The 22,571-nt window shown below is 38.1% G+C and overlaps 1 protein-coding gene across 1 annotated transcript in view; it reads right to left on the bottom strand.

Moving 5' to 3' along the window:
• Window positions 1–10,867: 10,867 nt before the first annotated feature.
• Window positions 10,868–22,571, bottom strand: part of CHFR (checkpoint with forkhead and ring finger domains) — a 23,392-nt gene continuing 11,688 nt past the window's right edge. The window contains exons 6-17 of the mRNA XM_009639849.2: window positions 21,410–21,536; window positions 20,661–20,817; window positions 20,286–20,440; window positions 19,513–19,675; window positions 18,563–18,705; window positions 18,026–18,145; window positions 17,631–17,714; window positions 16,828–16,898; window positions 15,799–15,886; window positions 15,515–15,622; window positions 14,370–14,442; window positions 10,868–12,030 (exon numbers count right to left, since the gene is read on the bottom strand). Coding sequence (XP_009638144.1) covers window positions 11,988–12,030; window positions 14,370–14,442; window positions 15,515–15,622; window positions 15,799–15,886; window positions 16,828–16,898; window positions 17,631–17,714; window positions 18,026–18,145; window positions 18,563–18,705; window positions 19,513–19,675; window positions 20,286–20,440; window positions 20,661–20,817; window positions 21,410–21,536 — 1,332 coding nt within the window. The 3' untranslated portion in view covers window positions 10,868–11,987. The remainder of the gene's footprint in view (window positions 12,031–14,369; window positions 14,443–15,514; window positions 15,623–15,798; window positions 15,887–16,827; window positions 16,899–17,630; window positions 17,715–18,025; window positions 18,146–18,562; window positions 18,706–19,512; window positions 19,676–20,285; window positions 20,441–20,660; window positions 20,818–21,409; window positions 21,537–22,571) is intronic.

Raw genomic sequence — 22,571 nt, 5'->3', positions numbered from 1 at the left:
TAGGTGGACTGGTGTGAGGCCAGGGAGGGCAGGATGGCTTTCAGACAGCTTCTGAGGTATCCTCCAGGAGGGTCACGGCTTTCTAAGGCCCGTTTGGTTTAAGTCATCTTCAGCCTCTGGCTAACTTACAACCACAACCTCCGACTTCTATTCAGACATGACAAGTTTCAGATGCAAAGGTTTGAGTAAAGAGTATTACCGTGGAGGTTTGAGAAACATTTTTTGCTACAACATTTTCAAAAATCTAGAAAATACATTATTCATCTTCGTAGTTACTTCTAGTATATCTATCTCAAAACCAGTGGCTAGCTTTTACGCCAGTTTGGAGGTACGTATAATACTATTAGAATAATAAATTCTAAGACAGCCTGAAGAGGCTTCTGAGGCGAAGGCAGCTAGCTTATAAACTTAAAAATAAAGATCGTTACTTTAATCAAATCTGAGACTAAGAGCTTAGTGTTGAAACAAACTTACCCAGAGCCTGAAGCCTCTCCCGGCTTCCTACTGAGATTTTTTTTCTGCCATAGTAGCTAATTTCTTGCCTCTTTGCCCATCCATTTCCAATATGACATTTTAACTAAATAGTTTCTTTGATTTGCAGAAACTGGAGAGATTCAGTTTCTCAGACATAACAAATGACAAGTCTCTGGTTTCTTAGGACTTTTAAATCCAGGACACTGTGGGATTTATTTCAGACCCTCTTTAAGGACTATGTAAAATTTGGGAATGTGGATTTTGCATTCTTCTCATGACAACCATATCTGCACAGCTGAAAATTAAAAATACATATAGAGTTGTGGAACGGGAGGCTTATATAAATAGCAGGTGAAGTATTAGTAAGAATGAAAGGAGATCCATAGGACAGTCAGGGATTCTTTAACTTTTCTGGCTCTAAAGCCACATCAATAGTAAGGACAAAAATTGTGATTTTTAAATGCAACATCAGAACATATAAAGTAAATACGGAAGAGAACTTTAGAAGTCATCGATAGTTCATTCCCATGTCAGATCAACTCTGCTTATACACAGAGCTGGTGACAATGGTTTAACGTGGTCTCACCTTCCAATGATGCTGATTTTACACCTGTCTAGATGTCTTGTTCTACTGCTAAAGCACTTTTTCCACCTGAAAACCATTTCTTATGTGAAATGGAAATCTCCTTGGCTCCAATCTGGGTCTTGTGCTTCTTGTTGTATTCACCACAGACACTGGAAACAGAATATTCCCTTTCTCTTGTTTTTAATTCTTTTTATTTTCTTAATTCCTCCCTAACAGAGGGTAACGAGCACCACTTACTTACTTCAGTCTTTCCCCAAATCATGCATTTTTGAGACTTCTGATTCTCTCATTGCTTGCTTCTGGATTTCTTTCAGTGGGCCCCATGCCCCTTGAAATTTTGTTTCCCCAGACAGATCTGGAGCCTTCCAACAGCCAAGCGGAGTGGAAGAATTAGGTTTTACACACTTAAGTTTACTAGTCTGATCTGTCAGATACCTCCAGTAAAATAAAGCTGTAGATACTTGATGTATTTGGTTAGTGAGAGTGGTAGGACTTTATTTCTTAAGTATCTGAAATTTCCCAATTCAGTGTTAAACCTGAAACTGGGGAAGGAAGGTAAAACTTTCATCCAGGGGAGCCAGCGAACTTCAGGCAGGACGCTGGAAGAGCAACGAGGAGGAGTTGCATTCCTGTGTCTTGTCCTGAGAAGTGAACCACTGAAGAAATCAGTCTCTTGCACTAATGGTGTATTTTTAAAGTGTTTTAAAAACCTTTTGACGAAAGATGCTGCAAACGATCTTTATTTACTCTTTTCAGGACAAAAATCTAAAAAGAAGTGTCACAAGCCCAGCCTCTGTGTCTGACTGGCTGACTTCTAACCACACGGCTGTAGGAGTGGATGCCGCTGAGAAGGGGAACGTCCAGCTGGACAACCACTGTCCCAGACAACGCACGTGGAGCGCCCGCACTTTCCACGACTTCCTGGCCCCAATACCACAGCTCCAGAAAAAATGGTGTAGCTGGACCACCAACAGTCCCTTCACAAAGCTGGTTGACAACAGTGTGAGTCTTGCGAGGAGGCGAGGATGTGGTGGCCGGGGTCTGTGCCCCAGCACCCCCAGCTGCTCGCTGATGGGACACGTTTTCCCCTTGGCCTACTGCTTTGCCTCTCCAACCTGCAATGCGATACATATTTCAGTCCTCGCTCGGTGTATGGGAAACTCTTTTCCCTAAATCTATTGCCATTTATTCATGCTTTCCTGGCTGTATTTCCCAGCAGTTAGCACCTGGTTAACAAATGGTCCCTGGTCCAGAAAAACATTTAAAAAGGCCTTCAGACTAGATTATCTTTTTGAATGTTCTGACTTGTACCTTTTTTCCCCTGGTTATGCCTTAAGTTTATTTTAATTGACGTATTACTATTGCATCGCGAGAAATCCGTAGGTGTGGGAGGGATATCTAGGTCTCACTGACTGTAATCATCAAACCAACAGCTTGTTACAAAGCTAATAAAGGATGTTTCTTCTTTTTTAGGGTAATAACATAGGGTTTTGCTGAAGAATGCATCTGACCTCTAAAAGAACTAGGGATTTTAACTTTTAGTTCCCTTGGGGTCCAAGTTTCTCAGGATAGCTGCTTTTCATGGCATGTCTACTAATTCATTGTTATTTTGTGCAGGGTTTTCCTACAGCTGCAAGATCCCAAGGTGCCCCAACCAGAAAGGTAATCTCAGCCACTGAGATAGAGGGAGCATCAGAGACCGTTTACTCCGATTCATCTGCCAGTAATGCCTCATACCCCCTCACTCTCTCTGCACAAAGGCAGCGGAAGCTAAGCTCCTGCAACTTGAAGAAATCGAGGTTTGGGAACCCTTGTTTTGGATTTTTAGCCAGTTCCCCTGATAGCAAACAGGTGAGGTCCTTGGATCCCTCAAGACATCTAGGGACAGCATCTCCAATTAACAGCCAAAGCCCCAAAAATCTTCTAGAAAGTGCCAACCCACTGAAGATCAACTTGGTCAATGGTTCGAAAACAAAGGAGCTTATGGTAGAAACAGATAAAAACAAACCGGTTTTTGTTATTTCTGAAGAAGGGGATGATCAGCAGCCTCTGGTCTTAGCAGAGCATCTTAGTCAATGTGGAGATCATCTGTCAGAGCAAAATGCTGGGTATGCTCCAGCTGTGCCAGATAAACAGCTGGTGGGTCTGACTGTTGAGGGGAACAGCTCTGCCAGCTTCACATCAAATCTTCCCCTTCGGGCAAAATCCCCTGGTTTATACAAGGGTCACGCGAAGGCCCCTAGCTCTTCCAGGGACCAGCAGAGCTCATCAGCTGTCGATGCTAATACTGCTGAGGCCTCACAGAACTGCGATAGCCTAGATGCTCCTACGCTATACCAAGCTTCAGTCCAGTGATGCCCTCAGGCAGACTGAAACAACAGTTCACAAAAGCAGAGGCAACAGGGATGTGATCAGAGCGGAAGCTGTGCCAAGTAGTCGAGCATGGCAGTCATAGATGGATGCAACTTTAAGAGTGGTCTTTGCTCCCCACCCATTGGGGTTGAGATTACGAGGATACATACCATGGCATGGCACAAATGCCATCTTTCCTTAAGCTCACTAACCTCATCTCTATTCTTCTGCATGAATTTTTGATGTGGTTTATACAAGAAAGCCTCCTCTGAAAAGCTACTTCAGACTGCAGAAAACCTTTTCTGGAATGAGAAATGAAATCCATCTCAGATGGTTAGATCGTGGTTTATAGCTGAAATGTAAATCAGTCCTCTGTCACTGTGGTATCACTTGAGTCTTTCTGTTGGGAGCTATGAGTTAAATTCTGTTTATAGCTATGTCTGTACAATCCAAGCCTTGCCAAGCCAATCATGCATGTTTGCGTACAGTTTTGTAAACTTCATTTTAAGCATTTCATAACTTCTGCGCTCTAGTACAAGGTTTACCAAGCATTAGCATCTCTAATATTAAAGGCCATGATTATCTCAGATCCTAATTCTTTAGCAAAGCGTGCAGAGAAGCTGATCAACCCAATACTGGATGCTAGTTCTATAAAAGTCTGATGTAGTTTTATCTTTGTTAGATCTACGTAGGCTTAAACCACCTCAGTCCACTACATTTTTAAGTGACTCCTCATGGCAACAGGAGCATGTGTACAAAAACACTGAAATACTAGGAATAGTCTTCAGCATCCAACACTTGGATATTTGCAGCTGCTCTGATCCTATATCCACCAGCTATTTATTGCTGGTAACGCACATTGACTAGAGAACTATTTCCCTTCCTTTAGCAGGCAAGACTTAAAAGACAAAATTAAGTGGGGCAAACTGAGCGCTCCCTTTCTTTAGAGATGAACTACTAAGTGGCTGTGCCTCCCCGACTACAAATCCAGGGCGTTCAATGGAACACAGAACCAAAGGGAAGCCTGCTAGCCCTATTGCCTTTCATAACCCCATCAGTATTTTAATTGCCTCCTGGTGATGCTGTCCTATCTTTGCAAGAGACTCCTGCATGTTCGGCCCACAACTTAGAATTATTTTGCTTTCTTAAATGAAAGACACTCCCTGTGGAGCTGTATTTTGCAGCTGGCACAGCATATTGCTTTAAAGCAATAGGATGTCATAGAACAGGTGTCAGAAAGAAATCTTCTGTACAAGTCTTCCCCTATATTAGCGACAGCGTGCGTCGAGTTACCTTAATCCTTCTACATGAAGGCATTTAAGTCTGATTCCTGAAATACTTAACCAAATTATTTACATTTTCACCTATGACAGCTTCCATTTGCCACCTATTAACGTCTGAGAGATGCACCACACAATTCTAGGTTTTGCAATATATTTTGTGTGCATGTTTACGTGTCTACAGAGACACAGAAGCCTTGCATCTGGTAGCAGTGGAAGCAAAAAACATATATGCCCTTTGGCAGTTGACTCAAACATGAACAGCAAAGAAGTCACTGCATTTGTTATTGCCAGACTGCGTTGAATAGTTTTAAAACACGAAAGTCTGGCTCCAAGTTGGGATTTTTTTTTTTATTGTTGGGGTTTTTTGTTGTTGGTTTTTTTTTTTTAAATTAATGCTACATGATTCAAAGGGAAGAGTTAATATATTTATGAGTGAAGAAAATATTTAGAAGTCTTCAGTACTTTAATAATAACTTCCACTGCATTAAATTCATATACATTGTAATTCAGAGTCAATGTTCTGTTACTTATTACATTTCTAAAGATTTAAGTACTAAAATCTACTTTTGAAAAGTACTTGTGCTCAGTTATTGACAATAGCTACAGTTGAAGGGCTGGAAAAAGTGGCTTTTTCAATAAAAGCGTGTTTAACTATTCATTTCTGCAATGTAATGACACTTATTTTGTTTATTTTGCTGAAAGACCAAGCTGTATGGGATTGCCTCAGAGCACCAGTACATCACGGGGCATACACCAGTACAACCACCTCCCTAGCAGTTGCAGCAATGGAATGAGTGCAAAAGCTGCTGCATCGCTCAGTCCGCAGCCACCCGAGGATTAGACCCCGTTTGATTGCTCCTCGGTAACGTAGCGAGGTAACGAGGTGGTTGCTTACACTGACTTCCTCCTGTAACCGAAGGATGGATTTTTCTAAACCTGTGAAGGCTGCTGCCAGAGGCTGGTTTCGCTGGGAGTTTGGATTTCCTTCCATACCCTGCTTTTCTTAGCACCATGTACCTCTCCCCTCGTTGCCTGCTGCAGCAGTATATAGCCCATTACACACGAGATGCTAAATCAGGCCGCATACATTCAGCATCAACTATCTGTGTGTTGAGAGCAGCCCCCCCTCTTGAAGAATATGCAATATTGAACCACGCTGCTTGCTCTCAGAACAGAGGTGGCGGATACACCAAACCATCCAAGGGTGGTGTCTCCTGCCACTAGACGGTACTGAAGCCAAACACCTGACTGGCGTGTGCTGCCGGGACACAAAGACCATCCTCTGGCTCTTGGTCAGCCCTGAACTCCCAGGAATACAACATATGGGAGATTTAAGCTTAGATTCCTGACCTGCCTTTTCAAGTTCCTTTTTTTTTTTTTTTTTTTTTTTTAAGCAGATCACTAAAATTAACTGTTTTATTTTGTACCTTCAAAGAATTTATAAAACATTTTCTTCCTCTTACAGCTAGAGGAACCGTTTTGAAATTCTCCTCTTCATTTTTCCCACCCAGGAACAGAAACAGCTTCCGCCCATACTCTGCAAAAAAGTCACTGCGCAAATTTAAGAAATTCCAAAAGTTGCAGGCAGAATGAAGTGCTCTAATACTCTCAGCTGTAAATATTGACTAGGATTAGTTTTTAAACAGTATTACTGATGGCATTGATTTTGTTCCTAGCAGCTATATTGCTTCTGAGAGCTACGCTGCCACTTTTTAATGACAGAAAACCTCACAGTTGACGCGTGGGCTCGGGATTCAGTTGTACCTTTGCGGCGATGCAGCCGGTTCACTGTGCTGCTCTGCATCCTGTAACTAAGCAGCAAATGGGATAAGCATGCTAAACACTCGCTGAAGAGGAGGAAAATAACTTCAATCACAATTGCATGGGAAAAAATGTCCAAAAAAGTTATGGGGCTAACAAACAGAAGGAGCATTCTTTGCAGTAAAACTGGATTTGAATAATGTTCACTTTTTAAATTTGAATTAATTACTCTGGAATATATTAGGCAACCCCTCCAGCCAATCTGTTAGGTAGACTGAATAGAACAAAAATACGTGGGCATTGCCTATTTCTTCATTGTTGAAGCAGAGCTTCAATATAAAAGCTTGAAGCTATACAGGCTGACAAGAATCCCATGTGCTGGGTTTCTTACTGTCAGGTAGTTCAAGTGGTTGAGAATGGAGGCTCAATGGGAAAACAACCCAAAAGCTTTAACATGCAGCTAATGCATCCTAACTTTGAGGATTCAGAGTAGCATTTGGTAAGAAACATCCCTTTATAAATTTTTAGCAGAAACATGAACTGACATTTCCTTTCAGGAATCTAACTCCTCTTTAGCAGTTGGTTACAAAGCATTCTACGCATAACTATTTGCTTTTCGGTTTGTTTTTTTTCCCCCCATGAGAGGGGCACATGGGCCATAACAAAACACATTTGATTCCAATAGTCCAGTCAGTTACTAGATTTGATTCTAAACAATTAAAGATTAATTTGGATTGCAAGGGAAAAAAAAGATAAGTCCTAAGCCAACACTTACCTAACGAAAGCAAGCAACTGAAACTCAGCAGCACTGAAAAGAATACCCAACAGAGACCAAATATAGCTTCAATATACATTCATGGTCTGTCTAGAAATGCCTTTGATGTTAAACCTCCTATGGCACACTTAGCATTTTTTATAATTCATTTCCTATGGAAACTAATGAGCTTAAGGGTGAAATTACCTCATTGAAAGTCAAAATGGTGAAGTGTGAAGAAAAGAAGGATGACCTGAAAAGCAGATTTAGAAGCAATCTTTGCATATTAAGCATTGCTGTGGGAAATAGTATAATTAGTTTTCTTCAGAAGTTATTCCTTGGAATTGTGTAAGTGGTATTTCAGCTCCCAAACATCATGCAGAAAGAACGTTAGATAAAATAGGTGGAAAAAATGCAAAAAACCCACATGTTCTTTTAAAATCAAGAGATCCTTTTCCTAACTTCCAGTAACTTAGTGACTGTTGGTTTATTTTTAGAGGGCAGACTGTACAAAATAAGGCCCCCTTCCAGCAGAAATTTCTAAGAGGCCACAAGAAACCAGATTTTCAGAGCATAATTTAGAATTGCGCATTCTCTTCTCAAATGCCTAACTCCTTTTACTTGAATCAACTTATTTCCCTGAGCTCTTGCTGTAGGCTAAGCCATCTGCACTCCCCAGTTCTACTGAAGACTAGAAATTGAGACAAATTTGATATATGTTGTTTGCAGAATGAATGAGCTAGTGATTGAACTTTGAGTGTCAAATACCAAGATTTTTCTATTAAACTCAAGGCAAACAGTATCAGACCTTAATCACAAATTATCCTACACAGCTGCTGATTCAAATCCTTGAGACACACTGAGGGCTCTCAGATTTAACACCAACCGTCGAGGTTAGTGTGTTGTCAGCTATTGCAGCTGCCAAAGCCATGTATTGAACTCGCTTTCTCACAATCGTGCTACCATCCTTATTCCTTTACGGAAGAAGTGCTCAGAAGAGCTTATGCTGTGCCAGAACTGATCACTTGATAGGGCATAAATCCAAAATCAGCACCTTCCTCCAGCAAAATTAGTTACAAATCATTTGTTGACATAACATCCACCAATGTAATGCAGGGCAAGCCAAAACCACTACATGTTTTAGGGTCTATCAGTTTGTCTTTATGGCATACAGAATAACACAGCATTTTCACTTTTACATTACTTAACCTGAGTTTGAGTTGCTCTTAAATTTAGTCTGAAGAACAAATGACAGCTGATTTAAGAACAGCAAAATAGATTAGCTACAACATTAAAGGATATCCAGCTTCAAGTATGGGAATGGCAGCAGCGCAAAAATCCTAGGATGCTAAACTGCAATTTGAAGCTTAACAACTCTGGCATCAGTGTCTTCCACCTCGGACAGAATGGGGTGCAGACAAGTCCTCCTATTTACTCAGCAAGAGAAAAATTCTGTTCAGAAAAAGTTCTATTAATAGTAGCCATTTGAAATCTTATAGTTTATACAAATTAGATAATTGTAAAGATGAACACAATATGACAATCATTTTCTCTAGCCTGCTGTTAAATCAATAGTGGCATCTAGAGGTCCCTTCCAACCCAAATGCTCATCACTTTGGTGTTTACAGTGTTGCAAGAAAATTAAAAAAGTGGATACTGTTTTGAAGTACTGATCTTCCTTACTTAGTAGCACCTTGAAGTCATCTTGTTGACAAAAATGAATTCTATTTTATAGTTTTTGCTTGTATCATTTATTATAAAATCCTGCAGAGATAGTGATGATCTTTTGTGATTATCATCTGACACTTTTAAGAAAGTTTGAGAGAATTTCTCGGAATGATACCAAACTTCACGTCATTCTCAGTTACTACAAGTTCAAGGATGATATTTAATTGTAAAATCTCAACATTCAAATAACTAATAGCTGCACGACATTAGCAAGTGTTGCACACATCCATTTCTGTGGTGAGAGAAAATGCCACAGAAGAAACAGAAACAGACAACTTCAGTGAATATTTTTTTTTTTTTTTTTTTTTTTTAATTAATAACTTCTTAGTTCAGGAAAAAAATAAATCACAAAAGAGAACTGGAAGAACTACTCTCCACCTTCTTTATAAAAGAACTTTCTCAAAGCGAGAGACCATATACCTTGTTCACCACTATGTCAAACCCTATCATAACCACCTCAGTTTTCACGACATCTATTCTACCACATTTCATGCTCAGCTTCCAAATATCTCTTATAAAGGAGGTGGGGGTGTGCTTTAGACAGGTTAAAAATATGCTGCACCTTTACAGTATTTAAACATTACACCAAGCATAGTTCATACATTTATCACATTAACTATCACCTGGTAACCATACATTTAAAAAGGTCTAATGTATAGAGTATGTAATACCCATGACAGATACTCTTACTTACTTAAGAGCATATAAAGATCAGGATTTATTCACCCTCCCCATCTGCAAGTTAATTTCTCATCTCCTCCTGGTACAATATAAATGACAAAAAAATCCCTTCATTCCATTGCACTACCGCAACCCTATATGCATAGAAAGGCAGATTAATTATCTGTAACAAGGAAAAGGAAGAGGGGTTTATAAAAGGAATTTGAAGAACCTCTACTGCACAGGTAGTTTAGATGTTAAGTACATGAGTTTTGTTGTTTGGATTTTTTCTCCCCAATTCTGCTTCTTAAAGTCACATAATACATCCCTATACAAACATAACTTGAGTAAGTGCAAGCGAGGTTGTACATAGTACTGTAGACACATTATTCTTGACCAACAAAAAAAATTCAGCACAAGAGGCTCGAACACCAGCACAGTGGCAAGTCTATGCTGAAAGCCCATCTGAGGTGTGGGAAGTGGTGAATGAGAAAGCAAAGCACATTTCTGCATATAATGTGCAAAGGCTTGATCTCCACAACTGCACTCAATTTGCTACATGCACAGCCAGAGATGAAAATGAGATCAAAACCAGCTGGGAATGGTTGTCCTGAGAAGATACAATAACCATTAAAAAAAAATATCTAAACATAAAATACAAATACAGAAGCAACAGAACATTGTTAATAATACTAAAAGACAGAAACACACTGCTGCTGTTAAAAGAAGTTTCAAGTATTATTCCAGATCCAATTTCAATCCTACTCACAGGAGAAAATGCCCAGAGATTAGGAAGAGAAGTCCACACCAAAGTGTATTCTTAATAGCATACGGGCATGGTCAAAAGACCCAACCTTGTGACAGCTATTTTAAAAAATAAAAATCTAAACAGAAATGCATCATTCTAATTAGCATTCATATTAAGATGTGCATTACTGGAAATAGTTGTTTAGTTCACCGACACCAGTAGACATGATGTGCTGCATCATTTGTGCTCCATTATATCACAAGATATTGCGTGTACACTTTTTTAACATCGAAGTATAAATCCTGCTCATAAAATAAGGCATACTTAAAAACAACATGGTATCTACAGAGGTAATTTTGTATGCTTTCTTCTCATTCTGTTTCACTCTTCTAGGTACAATGAAAAAGAAAAATTGGTCCCAGCTGAGGTTTGTCAACATTAGCTACCAGATTATGATGAAACAGATCAGATCAATTTGAAGAGGTGGTTGTGTTGGGATTTTTTTTTATTTTTTTTTTGTTAAAACAATGCTTGGGACATTTTCTGAACAAACTCTGCAGAAGGCATGAAAATAAAAATCTACATTTTTTTATGTCAGTGACACCAGTGTTCCCCTTCATCATCCCTATCCAGAAATGCCTCCATATTGCTACAATTTGTCCAAACTGAATTATTTCCTGTAAGATTGTTCCTTCCAGTAAAGCTGCTGTATTCTGTTTTAAATTATAGCTTTTTCTACATTTTCACCAGTGTATGCATGCTAGAGAACAGCTGCATGGCAGAGGTACATATTTAGCATACGGTATCCAACCAAAAAAGAAATACAAAAAATGAACCAGTGTGTCCTACTGGCTGCTCTATGTCAAAAGCACTGTTTGGTCTTCTGATATAAAACACTAAAGAAGTAATATTAGCAGAAGTCTGTTCTGCTTCAAGTATTACCCCAAGTTTAAATGTGATTTTCAAATTTTTGTGCAATTATTTTTGCAATTTAACGTGAATAAAACATCAACACGACTAAACTAAGAAAAGAAACTGTACTGCTTCCACTACAACACTGCACATATGGTAGAAGCTTTAAGTTGAAACAGCTGTTTAACGGACGGAATATTTTTTTAAAGTGAATATTAACATGGTTTCTAGCCCAAATGCAATGGGTAGCGACAAAATATCAGACTACCGCAAAACGCAGTTACAAATATACACTGACAATTTCCTTCTTAAATATTAATGGCTCTTGAAATATCCATCAGATAATTTTACAAAACATTTCTATTTTAAGTCTAAGGATTTTTCTTAGTTTCTTCGCAAGTAGTGCAAATACACTCCTTATTCTTAGGTCTTCCCAAGATATGGCTGGTTTTTGTGTGTGTGATTTCTGTTTTGTTCTTCACTGAAGTGATACAGGGACACTGCAATCATGAGGATGGAATGCAATGCTTGCTGGACTTTCTTGGAAAAAAGAATCTACCTTATTCATGTACAGCTGTAAAATCCTACAAATTAAAAAGTTCACACCAGATTACCTGATGCAAAAGTTATTGATTCCCTGCTATGGGGGAACTGAGAAGATCCCCTGAAACCTTAAACTGTACAAGCAGTGTAACAGGTTTTTGTCCCCTCTCTACAGACTACAAGTATTCAGTTCTTGAATCGTGTTTGTTCACAAATGTGATTGAATTTCCTGAAATAAAACAAAAAGTATTAAAATGTAACAAAATTCTCAGAAGTCAGGCAACAAAAGAGTCAGCATTTTCACAAGGTATTTTAAATATTAAACAGTTTAAAGCAGAACATTTACACACTAACATCTGTTTCTCAGAACCTGTTTGGATCATACTCTACTACCATGTTATCTGTAACAGGATTTTCAACATCTCCCTTGCCTAACCCTTGTTAGTTTTATTATGCACACAGAAAACCTGTTATTAAAAGCATTCCTCTATACTTCTGCATACTTCAAACCCAGAAGGCAATTAAAACAGAAATCAGCGAATTAATTTTGCCCTGTGAGACACTAGTAATTTTTAGTAGACAGCGTTACACAAGTCACTGGGAACTAGAATTAACCAGGCTAATAATACATTTCAACATAAACATGTTCTTTCACTGGCTTAGAATCTTCTTCTGAAAAGAAAAAAGGTTTTTGCTTTGGTATTATTTAGGTTTTATGGGAAGGGCAAGCCTGTCTTCATGAATTAAACAGATAACACAATTTTGTACAAGGTACTTCCTTCCAATTCTCAAAAAGATCTCACTATCCATGCTTTGTTTTTCTCTTACTTGGGTTAGGCGTCCCCTGATTCATAACTGAAACAGGAGCTGGGGTGTTGAGCTCGTATATACATATACACGTGGAAGAGATGATGCAAAAGAGACCTTGAATTTTCTCTCTTGCTGAATTGGATCAAAGATTAGAAAGAAACCTTGCTTACATAACTAAACTACTTGGCAAAACAGTTTAACTCAACAACAACAACAAAAAAAAGGTAACTGGATATCTAGGAGAGGTAGGACAGGATGGTTTGCTTTTATGGATTTTAGGATCTAAGAGCAGCAGCCAGGAAAGTTCTAGGAAGAGCTAATGCTCAGAAGAAAAAAGAAAAAAAGAAAAAGAAAAAAGGAGAAGAAAAAAAGGGAAAAAAAACCCAAAACAAACCAAACCCCGAGCCATTTCTATTTTAGATGGAATTATCCACCACAATATGAACAAAGACAACTGGTGAGTACTTTGATACTGAAATAACTCTCTCACATTTCAAAACAAAATCTCCTCTGGGAACGCAGACAGCCCTGTAATGTGAAGTTACAGATAGCAGTGGTACTTTGAATTATACCTGCAACTTAAATCCCAAATTATTTTTGCAAGTTATTTGGTAAAATCTTCTGAATTTGTAAGAGACTGGGGATGAATATTTTACAAGTCTTTCGTATGATCTGCTTGCTTGAGCTGTACAGACTGGTTATTTTCAACCCATAGTACCTGAAATATTAAAGGAATTATGCTAAGTGTGTATGTTCATTGCAGCATTAGAAAGATACTGCAGAATCTACTATTCATTAAAGCAATTTCTCAATAAGGAGTAACAGCTCCTCTGTCTTAAATTACCCTGAGAATTTAGAGAATTATTCATAAAGCAAGAAGGATTTTTCTACCCTCCCTGGAAGCAGTTAGCTCTTAGGTAGATCATTTTTGTTTTGTTTTACAAGTCTTTAACATTTGTCTTACCACACATGCATCTCTTCCTAAGAATGAAACTGCATTGGTTATCAGTGCCCTCGATTTCTTTTAATCAAGGACCTTGATTTATTTTGGATGGACAGTTCTCATGAATGACCAGATACCAGGAGCACACGCCCCATAGATGTATTAAAATGTTTGAGAAGTAGAGGGTTAATCTCTTCTCGGGCTCAGTATTTCATTTTCACCACATGCCAGATTGCTTGGGTTGGAGGCATTAAGACCTAGAAACTCCTCCAAAACCAGAAACTCCTAGGCCACGCCAGGTTCCTGATGTTACATGTTCCAAACTTCTCTTGTTACAAATTATTCCCAGCAATTTGTCCCTTCAAAGTATGTTACACTTCACTAGAAGAGTCTCTCAGTTTCAAATAGAAATCGCACAGGACTAATTATTGTATATACAATGTTTTTAAGAAGCACCCAGACACAGCAAATGAGGAGCTGCTTCAGTGGGAGAATAGGAATGAAGGGGGAGTTGTGAGTGGAAAACAAGACTCATGAAGTGTCAGCAATGGGTTACATCAACTTACAAGTGCTAGTGGTACCCTTCTGGCATGCACAAAGGGCTCATTTCAAGGTTGTGTTAAAAACAAAAACGACAAAAAACACCCCTCCCCAAAGCTCAGCCAATTTTGCTTATGCTGCAACAGTGTTACGTGATTTCTGGCACTTCAAAGTTGTTTGGTTTGGGTTTTTTGGGGTTGGGTTTTTTTTGTTGTTGTTTGGTTTTTTTTTGAAGAAACAAAACCCAAACCCACTTTCTAAATTGTATAACTTACATGGCATGATGTGCTTTGACCTGAGTTCGACAGTTGCGCCCCCAGTAGCAATCAGGACGTGATGTGACAGTCACTACAGAAAGAGCAAATGAAATGCTACGTTTGTTACAGAAGTCATTAAATAAGGTGATGTAGATTATTAAGCCACTGCTGCTGGTGGTTACTCAGAGTAGGCTTTGTAGAGAAACAAGACATAACTGGCAAGAAACAACAGTAAACTATATTGCTTTACCTTCTAGAAACAAAGCAAACACTTAGTGAAGGATAAAAAAATTCATTCTGAATATCAGGCTCATGCAGACTTACGATGAAGGGATTTGGTTCTCAGTGCTGTCAACTGAAATTTTACCACTTAGTTTAACAGAGATATACTTTACTGTTTAAGACACTGGGCATATGTCTAGATACATATCCATATGAAAGAAAAATTTATTAATTTGGGTAGAGTTTGTTGTTTTTCCCCCAGTTTTACATACACTATAACACAGCTGTCCAGCAGGCCATCTTCTAAGGAAAAACAAGGTAGACTGACTGTCTCTCATTATGCACAGCAGAAGAAGCAGAATTCTCAGCACTTAAAGACAGGGAAGCTGTTGCTAACAACAGGAACTAAACGGACAAAAGTAGAAGTAGACTGTTGGAAGAGCTTCTGTTCCCAACAGATTTAGGATTGAAAGAGGCACAGTTGCTTGCATGCTATTTTATACTAAAACTGTAAATGCAAACAGATTTAAAATTCATTTATGAAATCATTCTTGTTCCTAGCTGAGAGATGGTGAAATGTGAAACTGTTCAGGAGGTGCATCATTTTATGTATTTAAATGGGAAAATAAATTAAATTACAGCAACTAGTTCCTGTTGACTATATTCTAGATTTTACCGAATTCCCCTTTTCACTAAGCAGATACATTTACTCTACAGATGAGAAATCATACTGAAAGAAAAGATTCCATTAGGTAGTCTGACAGTAACTATATGGAAACTTAGCAGCCGACAAGTGAAACAATCAGCATAAGGTATTAGCCCTGCAAAGAGATTTGCAACGGGCTACATGAAGGTGCTAAAAAAACCAACAATACACAGATGAAACTGATTTTAACTCTTCCAATTACTTTCCCCCCCTTACTGTGTGAAGCAATCCCCACCTGGCAATTCAGCAACAGGAATATTCTGCCTGTACTGGTAGGCAAGTTCTCGAAAGCTGCGAAGGCCACAACAGTAGCAAAGCACTGTGTTCCCAGTAATTCTGTAATCTGGGGAGAAAACCAATTTGTACATAATGTAATGTAATAAGGCCTTAGAAATCAGATTTAACAAAAATGTCATGATGGCACTGGTTATATACACAGAACTCAAACCTCTTGATAATATTACTGAGTTATATGTAGACAAAGAATTATACATGTACGAAAATGAACATAACGCATACCTGACAACATAAAAACTCCTCTTTGAAGAGCTAAGAGACTTTCGTTTAACATATTTTTCCATGTCAAACCCCTGGATGCCAGGTAATCCTGAAAAGAGCAATTTAAGTGTTTAATCTAGAAAAATCTCCAACATTAAAGAGTGACCAAGCCATTTACCCTCAAATATTTCCCGGCCTAGATCTAACTAGGTTTTCAAAATGGGTTGATGCTGATTACACATAAAAAATTAAGTATCTTTAACTTAATTAGCATGACACTTTCAGATCACCAATAAAACGTTCCACTCAGTATCTTTTTTTCAGAAGATCCCCACTTTTTCCAAAAGAATGCAAATAGATTCATTTCAGTCACACTCTCATTTACCTTAAATCAAGATTAAGATTTCATCCAGTTTAGCTAATTCAGATAACTCTGTTATGGTATGGGCAAAATATTTTCCGTGCAACCTACCATGAAATTTAACTTGTCTGGGAAAAAATATTTAACAAGCCTTGTTTTCCTGGTATATTTTTAGTAAATTATTTTTCTCTTAATTAGTATTTCAGATGCCACACTTTAGACTGTAGAAACTGGCTTCCCTAACACATACTTCATAGAAGTAAAATTTTTTTATTATTTAACAACCAAATATATCTGAATTCTACAGTGTGTGTGTCAGACATGCACACTGGAGAAATTAAACATCAGGATTGCAGGAAAGTGATTTTTTCGTTGTTATTTTGGGTAGTATAGGAAGAGCTGATGCTAAGTGGAATGCATCTCTAGAATATGATGCCCTCTTACACAGAGACTGAAAGAGCCAAATTATCACCCCAAAATACTTCCAATCCAGACACCATAACTATAGCTTTGGTCCAGCTGAACATTTGGGGCTCATTAAAACTGCCTTTTAGAATCAAATGCTGCAGGTGATACTATGCTGCCACTGTAACTGTTAGGCAGCACATCACTATCACTTCATAAGTGAGTACATCTTAAACTTTGTACATTTATTATTATGCATCATACATAATGATTATTAAACATACCTTTAGGATATCTGACTCATAGTGGTTGTTATTTAGGACTCCATCTAAACACTTATCACCAAGATTTATTTCTAATCAGAACAAGAAGAAGAAAAGTTACTATTTCTTCCCCCAACCCCATGGCCCTCACACATATTCTGAAGGTTCTTCTGATTCCTGAAATAACATGCACAGGCTCGTGTGAGTACCAAGTAAATGACCACATTCAACATATGCTAAAGCATGTGATATATAACTTCCAGTGGCAAAGACAAGCCACTGAGATTTTTATAATTTCACCTCTAGTCCACAAACACTACTACTAATCTGCACAAATTAACAGTGCTATTAAAACATGTTCCATTAGCTTCAAACTGCAGCCAAGTAATTTCAACTGTTCTAACATATTTTTTTAAAAATAGCTAAAACCTTACGTTTCAGAAGTCTGCATGCTTAAGAGGGCAAGGTTCGTTTCTAACCAGTTAATATCAGATATTCAAGTGCTCTTGCATTGAGTTGTATGATTCTCTTACTAGGCTGAAATACACCATCATTCTTTTTATACGGGAAAGCATTGTGCTCGACAAGTGTAGTTTTCGAGCCCAATATGGTAAGAAGACAAGTTGTTAAATCCTCTCAAAGTTAAGACACGTACGACTCAAGAATTGTTTGTGTTTGTGATGTGAGGACATAGTCTTTGTTTCCTTTTGCACAACCATGCTACAAACTGATCTATTATACTTCTTAAATTACCTAAAGTTCAAGACAGACAGACATTATAGCAAAGTGAGCAGGCTCATAAGAAACAGATTATTCCACAATACCACAAAATGGTGCCAAACAGCCAAAACATGCCATCCGAGCACAGCCCCAGTATAAATGACAGAAGGGTTGCAGACAAACTGTACCTGTAAAATAACAAAGAAAATGCCTGTAAGGACATGCACACAACAAAATTCAACAGTGATTTTTCTTATAAATCAATAACAATACAGCCCTGATAAACTTCGTTAAAAAAAAAAGCACAACTTTCTTATTTAAAATACATTCTACAGAGGAAAAATAAATTTTATAAAGGAAGATTCTTTCATGCTGTCACTACAACAGTCCAGATAAAGAATATTTGAATAAAGAACACTCTTCAAAGTAAACTTAAGTTTAATTAAAAATAAGGAGAGATTTAGTTCTACAGCCAAGATTTTTAAGAAAATGTACACACATTGCTGAGGAGCAACATGAGGATTCTGTTCACGCTCTGCTCTTCGGTCAGGCATTGGCTGAAAGCAGCAGGTGCATATTACATGGCTTCCTTGAGCAGGACACACATATTCCTGGACAGCTAGATGAATTAAAAAAACATTAAAAAAAAGGACAGACTGAACAACAGACACAACTGCAATCTGGACTAGGAATCTTAGTGAATATTAGCAACAAAAATCTGAAAGTAACAAGCAAGCAATATCGTTTTTACAAAGATTCTATAAAAGAGCAGAAAAATGGCATTCAGACTTTTAAAATACGTGGGTGTGTAAAATACCTAAATACATAGAAGAGTTTAAGAACTATCAACCATCAGCAATCTATTTTGGACAACCACAGAAAAAACATGGTCAAATCTCATGATATTTGCAAAGACACCCATGTGAAGTGATGTTACTCTCGCAGTACTATGAGAGTGAGCTTGCTTAGTTCATAACGGGTGTATGAGTTGAAGTATTTTAATATCACACTACTGAGAAGATTTCATGACACTGACCTGCAGGAAAGTTGGCAGATGTAGATGGTGCATCTCCCAGTGCTTGCATTCCTCCTGCTTCTGTCTCTTGGCCTGTGCCAGGCAGAGTTGGAACAGAGTGTCTTCGATACCCTGGGCACTGTCTGCATACTATATATGGTTGACTGAAAGAATAAAATAAGGTCATAGGAAATCACACGCAACAAATGCAAATATAACTTGTATCCCCATGCTAGACAGGGTTGGTCATACTTTCAAAGTTTAAATTTGGAATTTCTTCATCCAGTAACATATGGCAGTTTACATAACTCAGTACCTCACAGCTGCAAAGACTGCTGTCGTTGGAACAGATAAAAACTTTTATTTTGTAGTATACCCCCAGTAGTATAAAAAAAAGAAGTGCAGAAAAGCAATGTGACTGGAAGTGAGATGAACAAGAAAGAGAGGAACAAAGCTGGAATAATTATCTACATGAAGAGTTCTTCTGTTCCCCTCTAGACATACAGCAAAAAATATTTGCTGTCGGAAATAAAGAGGAGATATTTTGGTGCCTGGGAATCCCTGCAACAATCATTAGCTGCTTCAGTACCATACACCTGGTGAAAGCATCATTCCAGACACATAAGAAAGCACAATCATTGCAGCTGCACTCATAGGATCATGGTTTTACCTCCTGACAAGTGCTTAGCCAGCAACCTGGTCATAAACTGAATCTTGCTGGACTTCTAGGAAGTTCTAATTTTAATTATTTTTTTGTTGACTGCTCAAGGTTCAGTAGGATGGACAGTACAATCACCAAAATAATTACTGGTAAGAATAAACTTACCTGAAAACAAAATTAAGATTCATTCTGGTAATAACCATGGAAACACTACGAGTAATAACAGCTTTTGTGAAACTAGCTCGGTTTGTGGATTTGTGCATTCAAATATAAGTAAATGTAATTCAGTCTACAGCTTAAACAGACATACCTGATATCTGAAGACTCACTATCGACATCTGACAATTCCAATAAATCTTCAGAACTTCCTTCCTCGTCTGAAAAAGATCTCCGCACCTTAGGTTGCAACATGTCTTGAGTAATTTTGTTTCTAGCATCCATGCTACGTACATCATCTTCGTTACGACACTTATCTGGCATGAGAATCAAATTCAAATTTAAAAAAAACCCCCAACACTTCATCCCTTATTCTCACCCTACTTCATTTAACACAGTTATGATTATTGTGGTTTTATTTCCATAAAACTTATTTTTGGATAACAGAGTGCTAGTTAAATCTAGCACTCTTAGTCTTTAACATCTTAGTTAAATCCCCCTCTCTGTTAATGGAAGTGTAGTATCAGGCAACTTATTTTTGTTTTCAAGAGGCCATGATCAAAGTTAGTTAAATCCATATTCAAGTATATATTTCAGAAGTATCTGAGTTTAGATGGCCTAATCAGTCAGTGTGCCCTATTTGATAAAACTGATATCCTTCTCATGATGAAGTAGCAAAATAACATTAAGAATGCTTAGCACACTCAGTTATAGTATTAAATCACCTTCAATTCTCAATATTTGAAATATTACAACAGATTATTATGTCATATTAAATGCACTTGTTTTCTTACAGCCATGTCAGAGAAAACAGCAGAGTAATAAAATATACATAGAAATCTAACAGACAACAGTTTGTGCATACATCAATTAGGCAGCTAATGTGTGAAATACATCAGATTCTGTTACACACACTGTTCAACTTGCCTGGATGCTGAATCAGATAAGCTTCAACCAAGTTATTCAATATGTGATTTTTACAAATACGTTCTACTGGACAACGACAAGTTGGACATAGAGAAGATCTTTCCATCCATCCTGAGTAGCAGGCAGCACAAAAAGTATGCATACAAGGCTGCAAGCTGAAAAACACAAACATGAAAACAACAAGAGAAATGGAGTCCAAACACAGAGCTTTCATTTTTCAGATACATTCATAACACACAAAAAACTGTTTAGCATTGATTTGACTGTACAGACTGGGGGGGGTGGTGGGGGAAGGGACTCAGGAGGACTGTGAAAATCCTAAATACCCTGGCCGCCTCAAACAGTTGTCACTGAACTTTTGTCAATCATACATACCTTACACAGTCATGCAGCAGTTCTTGGCAGATAATGCAAGTTAACGTTTCTTCCATCTTATCCGGTTTCACATTTGATGTTTTTGCATCTTCAGAGCCAATTTTAATTATACATTCACTTGGAGCTGCTGGTGAAAGATTTGGACAAGCATCTTCATCTACAAAGACAGAAGATTCCACAGAAGGTAGCTTTTGAAGCTTTTAAAATTTGTTTTTATTTAAGTGTTTAAAAAAAGACCTGAAAGATATATACTGATTCACTGTTCACTGGCAATGGTCCCACTAAAGATTCTTGCTTTATACATAACAGCTTCTGCTACTGAAGCCATTATTTTCACTGGACCAGAAATCAAATCAATAAGAAGCAAGAAACAAATTGAAGAAGGACTGATGACAGCTGACCTGACTCAATTTTGGGCAGGGAGGCAGACTGAGAGGGGAGTTTTGCTTTTCTTAGTTAATACAATACTAAAACATAAAATAACATTGTGAGGAGGAAAAAAGTTACCTATCCTCCACTAACAGAACCTTTCAAGACCTTCTAGGTTTGATATGCATGCATTTTGAATTCATTTCATATTAATAAAGAAAACTAAGCACAGATCCTTAGGTTTCTGTTAATCTCACTGGGCTTCTATGTCAAAGGGACATAGGTTTAAGTTTCTAATGAAGTTTTTTAAACTAACTTTCAACAATAACATTAAATTAAAAGAGTGCAGGGTAGGTTGTGCAATACTGTAGTATACTAGCCTCCTTTTAGTTTCTTCTTAGCAGGTTCCAAACTTTCCTCCTCCCCTGTCCTTTGAGAATCTGATTCGGCTTTTTCTTTGTCAGTGATTTCTGAAGTGATTGCAGAAGTTTCAGTATTCATATCCAGCTTTTCATGCTCGTCATGCAGTCCTCTTAGACACACAGATTCTAAGATGGGGAAAGCAGGCACAGGAGTGAAAACTGAGGATTGTGATCCTGCAAAATAAAGCCAGAAACGTGAGCATAGCTGCATACAGACATGTGAAAACAAAAGGTACTCAAACACTGATGATGCGCACATGTCAATCCAAACACCTGAATAGGAAAGTGGAGCAAAAAAGCAATGTCTGCATAACTACACTAAATGTGTTCTGAGCCAATCTGACTAATTGGAAGACCTGGGGGGAAGACAAGCTATTAGTTGTGTAACCCTACTTTAACCCTACTTAAAATCCCCATTCCTCTTTAAATTGTGTATTTATTCGTAAAACTTCATACACATCTTCTGAGAAAGATGTCAGGCAGAGGATTAACGCAATATTGATCATACGTAACAGGTCAGGATCACAACGGAGGGCAAAGCTTTGTTTTCACAGCAGCATGTTTGCAAAGTCCCAATGAACTGCTGACAAGTGCCATTTTCTAGATAACTGTTCTTGCTCCAGTTACGCAGCATTAGTGGTATTAGACTGTGGTATTAGACTTGCCAACATAATGCAAGATACTAGACTAGGGATCCATGCGGTATATGTTGGCCTTAGAGCTCTAAGCAAGGGAAAGGGGTCTGGTGATTGGCAGCAGTAACAGTGACAATTAGTTTCTCCGAGTGACTGCACAAGCACCCGTATCTACTTACTTTGCTCTATGAGCCACATACATTTGCTAAGTTTTCAACAGTGCTCCACTACAAAACTGTACTGTAAAGACAGAACAGTTTGGGATTCACATGCATTTTCTGCCCCTCTGAGCATAAGTAATTCTCACAATTGCCTTACTCATCCACCAGGATTTACTCTGCCTACTCACAGAAAGTTAAAACACACATATCCACCTGGTATGTTCACTAGAACTTTACAAAGCAAATTCTGAAGACCCAGGTAGGGTTAAAATTCAAATCTGTTAAAATTCAAAATAGGACTAACAGTTGATGGGATATCAAACT

This window comes from Egretta garzetta, unplaced genomic scaffold (assembly GCF_000687185.1).
Source record: "Egretta garzetta isolate BGI_Z169 unplaced genomic scaffold, ASM68718v1 scaffold25, whole genome shotgun sequence".
NCBI classification, from domain to species: Eukaryota; Metazoa; Chordata; class Aves; order Pelecaniformes; family Ardeidae; genus Egretta; species Egretta garzetta.
The sequence above is the reverse complement of the archived record's forward strand: the minus strand, read 5'-3'. Positions and strand labels throughout refer to the sequence as shown.